Source organism: Nicotiana tabacum, chromosome 1 (genome assembly GCF_000715075.1).
Source record: "Nicotiana tabacum cultivar K326 chromosome 1, ASM71507v2, whole genome shotgun sequence".
Lineage (NCBI taxonomy): Eukaryota > Viridiplantae > Streptophyta > Magnoliopsida > Solanales > Solanaceae > Nicotiana > Nicotiana tabacum.
Window position 1 is genome coordinate 217582498 of NC_134080.1, and position 6881 is coordinate 217589378.

General features: G+C 33.2%; 1 protein-coding gene across 1 annotated transcript; it reads right to left on the minus strand.

The window, feature by feature from the left end:
- Nucleotides 1-323: 323 nt before the first annotated feature.
- LOC107770854 (histone H2A.6) lies at nucleotides 324-1730 on the minus strand. The gene is made up of 2 exons (XM_016590191.2): nucleotides 1482-1730; nucleotides 324-725 (listed from the first exon to the last, which is right to left on the minus strand). Exons 1-2 carry the CDS (start codon nucleotides 1668-1670, stop codon nucleotides 513-515), a joined length of 402 nt encoding a protein of 133 aa, XP_016445677.1. The 5' UTR covers nucleotides 1671-1730; the 3' UTR covers nucleotides 324-512.
- Nucleotides 1731-6881: the final 5151 nt, after the last annotated feature.

The window sequence follows — 6881 nt, forward strand, 5'->3', positions numbered from 1 at the left end:
TTATCCTTCTTTCTCTATCAAAAATTCTAATAACATGCACCTCGCATATTGGCTTAGCTTGCATCAATTAACTTAAGTAATTGTACATGTATGTTTAAAAAATAGATACCGGTATGTATCACCTACTCACAATGGCATTCCATTTTGAAACAACGACCTAATAAAATTTCACAAGTAAGAATTAGAAAGGATAGAGTGTACACAAACCTTACCTCTCCGTAAAGAGGTTGTTTACCAAAAGCCCTCCGCTCAAGAAGAAAATAAACAATAGACAACAACAAAAACCAGAAAAATAATATAAGCATCTTAAGAAACAGACGATACATGTAAAAGCAATAACAATAATTGTTTCATTTGTAAGAAAATAGACAGTGGTCTTCATTCATTGTTTCATTTGTTGTATTCACAAACCAACATAAACCCCTACCAACTATTCTAAAAAGAAAATAGCAAAACCAAAAATCCTACTCTAAAACAAAGCACAGCTACTACGAAACCATGTTTAGACCCATTTAATCTTCATCAGCAGAGGGCTTAGAAGAAGCACCAGATTTCTTAGGGAGCAAAAGATTGTGAATGTTGGGCATGACACCACCATTGGCAATTGTAACATCTCCAAGGAGTTTGCTGAGTTCTTCATCGTTTCTCACTGCCAATTGAATATGTCTTGGCACTATCCTCGTCTTCTTGTTGTCTCGCGCTGCATTTCCTGCCAATTCTAGCACCTACACAACACCAAAATTCATCCCCACAAATCAGATACATAGTAATAGAAAGTTTTAATTACTCCACCAATTTCATTTTTATTCAACACCTCGTCTCTTTCAAAAATTTCTTACATATTACTTCAGTCATTATAGACTGCATTTCCAGTTAATTCTAGCACCTAAACAACACCTCCAAAAATAAAAAACGTAGTAATTAAAAAATTTAATTAATCCTCCAATTTCATAGTATTTAAGGCCATGTGTATTTGAAGAGCGAAACAAATTTTCTTTCAAACATTTCTAAGATATTCACCGCGTTATTATAGACTTCACTTTACAAAATTAAGATTTTCTTTTGTTTTTAGATTAAAAAAAACCGAAATTTAAGAAATTAATATCTGAATTAACCAAAAAATCCTATGATTTGACCTCAATCTTTGGCTCCTCAAACCATTTCTCCCTTTCAGCAATGAATTTTTCAAATTTATTTGAAATGTAAATTATCAAAAAAAAAAAACGTATTTTATAACAAAGTATTATCTGCATATAAACTTTATCATAAAACATGAAGAAATTAATACCGAATAGGAGCTGACCTAGTACTCCTAATCAATTCATATTTTTTTGGTTAAAAATAAGGAAAATTTCTAAATAAAAAAAAATGCTAGGGAAAATCTAACATAACAGAGGAATTGTAAACCCTAGCATTTGAAACTCAGATAAATTGAATCATGAAAAAACGGAAGAATTAAAGAGGTAAATGACAAAATTAACCTCAGCAGCAAGGTATTCAAGGACAGCAGCGAGGTAGACCGGAGCTCCGGCACCGACTCGCTCAGCATACTTGCCGGCTTTAAGAAAACGGGCGATACGACCGACCGGAAATTGAAGACCGGCTTTACTACTACGGGATGTAGCCTTCTTTGCAGCTCCTGAACCTAGGGTTTTTCCTCTACCAGCCATTATAGAAGAATTTTGCTTTGAAGTTTTGAACTCTACGGAAAAGATGAATGTAAAAACTGAGCAAATCTACTGGGTTTTGATGCTTTTATATAGAGGTGAAGGATTTTAAATTGGACCAATTAGAGTAGATCACGTGGATCGTGATCTTAAGCCGTTGGATGAGATAGGAATTAACGGTGAGATGATAACGACGCCGACGTCTTTAACCGCTTCAACGATTTACTACAAGTTTCGGGAAAAAATTAAATGTGTATTTTAACAAATCACAATATTTCTAAATTTTAAATTTAATTATCTCATAATATTTGTGTGGTTATAAACAAATTTCGTTAAGAGTAAAAAATCAAAAATTAAAAAGTTAAAAATATTTTTAAATTTTAATAATATATCATATTTTTTGAATGGACATTAAGAAAATAATGTCATATTAATTGAAATGAATGGAGTAAATTACATGTATTTATTGACTAGTGGTTATTGACCCGTGCTGAGCACAAGCCAAATGCAGTAAGATCAAATTTTTCTTAATATTTTGTAGCTAAGTACTTATATCGTTTATATCAAATAAGATTGTTATAAAACAATAAAAGAACAATAAAAAAAGAAGAAAGTATTGGAGATAAAGAGAGAGAGTATTCTTATTGATTTGGAGTTAATTACAATGGAATAAGACCCCTCTATTTATAGGGGAAAATTAACTTAGCCACCAAGTAGCAAGCCCTAAAATCTCTTTAAATATAGACATTCACTTTAAATACAATTCTATTTATAACACTCTCCCTTGAATGTCTATCAATAGATAATGTGCTTCGTTAAAACCTTCACTAAAATAAAATCCAATGGGAAAAAAATCTAGAGAAGGAAAAAAAGTACACATGTATAGAAATACGCCTTTTAGTTGCCTCGTTAAAAAACTTGCAAGGAAAATCCAGTGGGACAAAACTTTGTAAGGGAAAAAGAGTACAACGCGTATTCACTCCCCCTGATGAGAGCATCAATTCACATCTTTGAGTCTTCGCATCCCAGTCTTGTGCACTAGCTTCTTGAATATTGATGTCGGCAAAGAGTTGGTGAATAAATCACCCATATTAACTCCAATGAATATGTTGCACCTTGAAAATTCACGTTATCACATCATCATGCTTATAATTATAGCAAGATACAAATGTGCACAAATTGTACTTAGGATGGAGTAGTACTTCATGACCAAGAATTTTATATGCTTTAAGCGATTTAAATCCTCCAAGGATTTTTATATAAGTTAAGTCATATAAGTCATATAATAGACTTTAATTAGATGCATATCAAATTTTCATGTCATGCTAGACAAATAAGATATCGAAAACTGATTGCACATATCATTGACTTTATACTTTCAAGTGTTTGAACTGCAGGTCCAAAACTACATGTCTTTTCATATGGAATCAATTCTACTTGAATTATTTCCTAGACTTAAGGTCCTCATATATATTTAGTGTCATGATAGATGTCGCCGACGAACATTTTATATCGGTTCCAACCTCTTTATTTTCATATAGATATAACATAGAGATCTCTTCATTCATATATTCATGTACCTAAACCTCTCATGAGATTTTATAAAGTGTTATGTCATGTGATCTTCTAGATCACTTGCCTCCTTACTATGATCATTTTGATCATTTGCTCATCTTCTTTATCAAGAAGTTTATTTGAAACCAATTTGTCTATATGCTTTAAGCGTACGATAGGCTTTGTCCTTCTAGGACTTATTCTAATAGGAGCATTTTCAGTGAGAATATAGTTACTTTCTTTGGGTCAGCAAATGCGTCTGACATGCTTTGCAATATATTGCAAATGAATTACCCTTTTATGAACTTCAAGTTCATATTATTTTATTCGAGGATCTAGATGTACACATGATAACTCATTCCGCGCAACTTTTTCTCAACTGTTTATCCTGTCTCCCCCTCATGTTAGAAAAACTAACTTTCTTTCTCAATTTTGGGAACTCACCTTTGTCTGTTATGGTGTTAATCAAAATATACACCGCACATAAATAATAATAAGATGAAATTATTTGGTTCCTGACCCCGAACCACTTGTGAGGGGAGAATGTAATATACTTTCGTATATAACCTATATCAAACTGCTATAGATAACTTTGTTCTCATAAGCAATAGTTTAGTTATTAAGTTGAGGCGCCCAATAAATTATTTTGCTAAACCAACTGTGATGTAAACCAACTTATCAAGAAGAACTTCTTGAATAGAAAATCTGAAAATTATGTTCGAAATTAAATTATTGAGCAAGTTACCTCGCAAACACCAGGTTGCGAGTTAATAATAATCACACATGTAACCATCTCATAGATGCATCTTATGTGGTATACATTCACCTTTGATATTTTTAGCATTCATGGGTGTTCTTCTTAGATTTATGTTGCTCTATCCTTATTATCGTTAGCATCTACATTGTAATCACAATTACTGTTGAGTTAATATAATCAGTTGGTTGGGTGTAATATCGGGTTTGTTACATTGGTACTTTCATCCAGAGGTCTCCAATGGAGGACCAAAAAGTACTCAAGGCTTTCGTTGATAATTCAATTCGTGATTCAGTTCAACAAATGAAGGATTCAATTTCTAAGGATCTAGCTGGACTTCGTTCTGTATTGTTGGAGATTATGGAGGGAAAGGCTATGACCTCTTTTCAACCCCGAGATACAGCTATGGACGCAAAATTATGGTGGTTTCGAGGCGAGAATCCGGAGACTTGGATATTCCAAGCAGAACGTTATTTCGATTTTTATAAAATTAAAGATGATCGGAAGCTTACTAGGGCGTCGTTTTACCTCGAAGGTGAAGCATTGGAATGGTACGAGTGGTTAGTTAGAAACAATCAATTAATTGATTGGCCACATTTTGCTGATAAGGTGAGAATTCGATTTAAACAGAAAGGGCTCGTGTCAGCGAAAGGGAGATTAGCAAAACTCCGGCAAATAACCTCTATGGCTGAGTACGAAAGTTATTTTGAAGCTATTTCGTCGGAGTTAGGTGGGTCAGATGTACTTTCTAAGTTATACCACTATAGTTATGGTCAAAATTATATGCAAGATATGTTTCTTGCATTACCGTTGTCTTTTAATAATGACATTGCCAAAATATTTTGGCGTAATGACCATTTATGCCATAATAATGACATTATTTTCTTATTTCCCCTTAAACCTCATTCTAGAGGTGAGTGTGGTATATTCACTACCACTAGCACGTTCATATTCTTCCAAGAATGAATATGTATTCATAAATCACATGTTGTCACATTCACATCATGAATGGACAATAGCCATCTCTATGCGCTTTCGAAATCTCATGTCAAATCGATAACAAATATTACTTTCACAAAGTGAAGGATTATTTTGAGAATCCTTATTGTTCTCATTACCACAATGATGACGATTATAATTTCGTCTATTGCCACGTCTGTCACACCTCCTTTTTCCTACCCCGTAAGGGTATAAGGGATTTTTTCCAATTAAAGGACAATCGAAACGGGATTTGTTTATTTAATTCAGAGTCGCCACTTGGGAGATTTGTGGTGTCCCAAGTCAACGATTGAATCCCGAATCGAGGAAAATATTCGACTTTCCAAATGAAGTCTGCGAACCAGAAATTCTAAGTAAGGAATTCTGTTGACCCGAGGGAAGGTGTTAGGCACCCCCGAATCCCGTGGTTCTAGCACGGTCGCTTAAACTGTTGTAATGGATAGATATCTGATCTTAATACATATTATAATTCATGTGCTTTTATCAACTTTAAACCGTTTTTATTATTATAGAATTACAACGTCGTGAAAATGCGTTTCGAACCACGTTGCAATCAATGCACCCGTGGTTGTTGACGCATTTTGACTCCGTTGAGATTTGGATTTGGGTCGCATAAATGCACACCCGATTTTAAAAAGGTAAGATTATTAAGCACGCACCTAAAGAGACTATCATGTTATTATTTTTGGGAAAAAGGCCATGAAATTCGCTAAGCGGCCGATCCCGAGTTCTAAGTAATTAATATATATACATTTGTGAGGGCCCCGCAATTTGTAATTTTTTTTGGCAAGGCACACCTCATTTATTTTAAAGGGTAATCCTAAAGTGACTATGTTCTGCTAATTAAGTTCGTCTCTAAAGATGAAAGAGAAAAAGTCCTAATTAATTACTTGCTTAATCAGGCCGTGGTTTATTATTTACCAACTTACGACCATTGTTGACGAAAAATAAACATCACAAAAATTGAAATTGTAAATAAAGTACAAAATTGACAAGTAGTATTTTTCAAAAGAAACTAAACGTCTTATAACTATCCTAAGCCCATTTTGTTAAATGAACAAACCATGAGTATTAACTACCTAAAAATATTGACAACTAGAATTAACTTTAATAGCTAATGCTCTTTCGAAAAAATATTGAACTTCAATATTAACTCATTTTGTACTCGACTCATGCCTATTGGATTAATGTTCTTAGCCTTTCTATATGGATTCACTCTTCAAATATGCTAAACCCGTTAATTCTACAAGTTAAGGGTCCCTATGTTTGCCTAAATTTGCGGGTCTTTATTACTTAAAGATTCAACAATTACAAAATTGCGAATTATTTCTATTCTAATGTCCGCGAGTTCAAAGCTAGATTTTTGTTAACCAACCAATATTAAATTGATATCCTACATGGATTAATTGCCAAAATAATTCCGAACTAAGGTATTTGATAACACGCATTAACAAAACTGACATTATTTAACTATGAAACTCACGCGAGACTTAAAAGTTCAAAAACCTACATCTTACTCAAATTGAACACACATATTATACTAATTGATGCTCATGCCTTTTCAAGGAATTCAGTTCCGCAATCTAATGTTACTTATCAATTATTGCTAATAAAATGATCTTATAAAAGAAACAGTCCTACTTATACAAATATCTAACATTCATTTAACATAAAACACATAATTAAGGTCTATCTAAGATACAAAACATGCTAAAATTCTGCCATTTCATTTCATCTTCAAAATGTACATCAAAATGGTTTGTAGAAGTGTACATGGTATGGACACAAGAAGAAAAGAGGAAGGTCAGTGCAGAAACACAGCAGTAGCATATACAACAACACAACAGTACAACAACAACCAATAAACCCAGGAAATACTAAACTAAAACCCAATAGTACCAAAACTA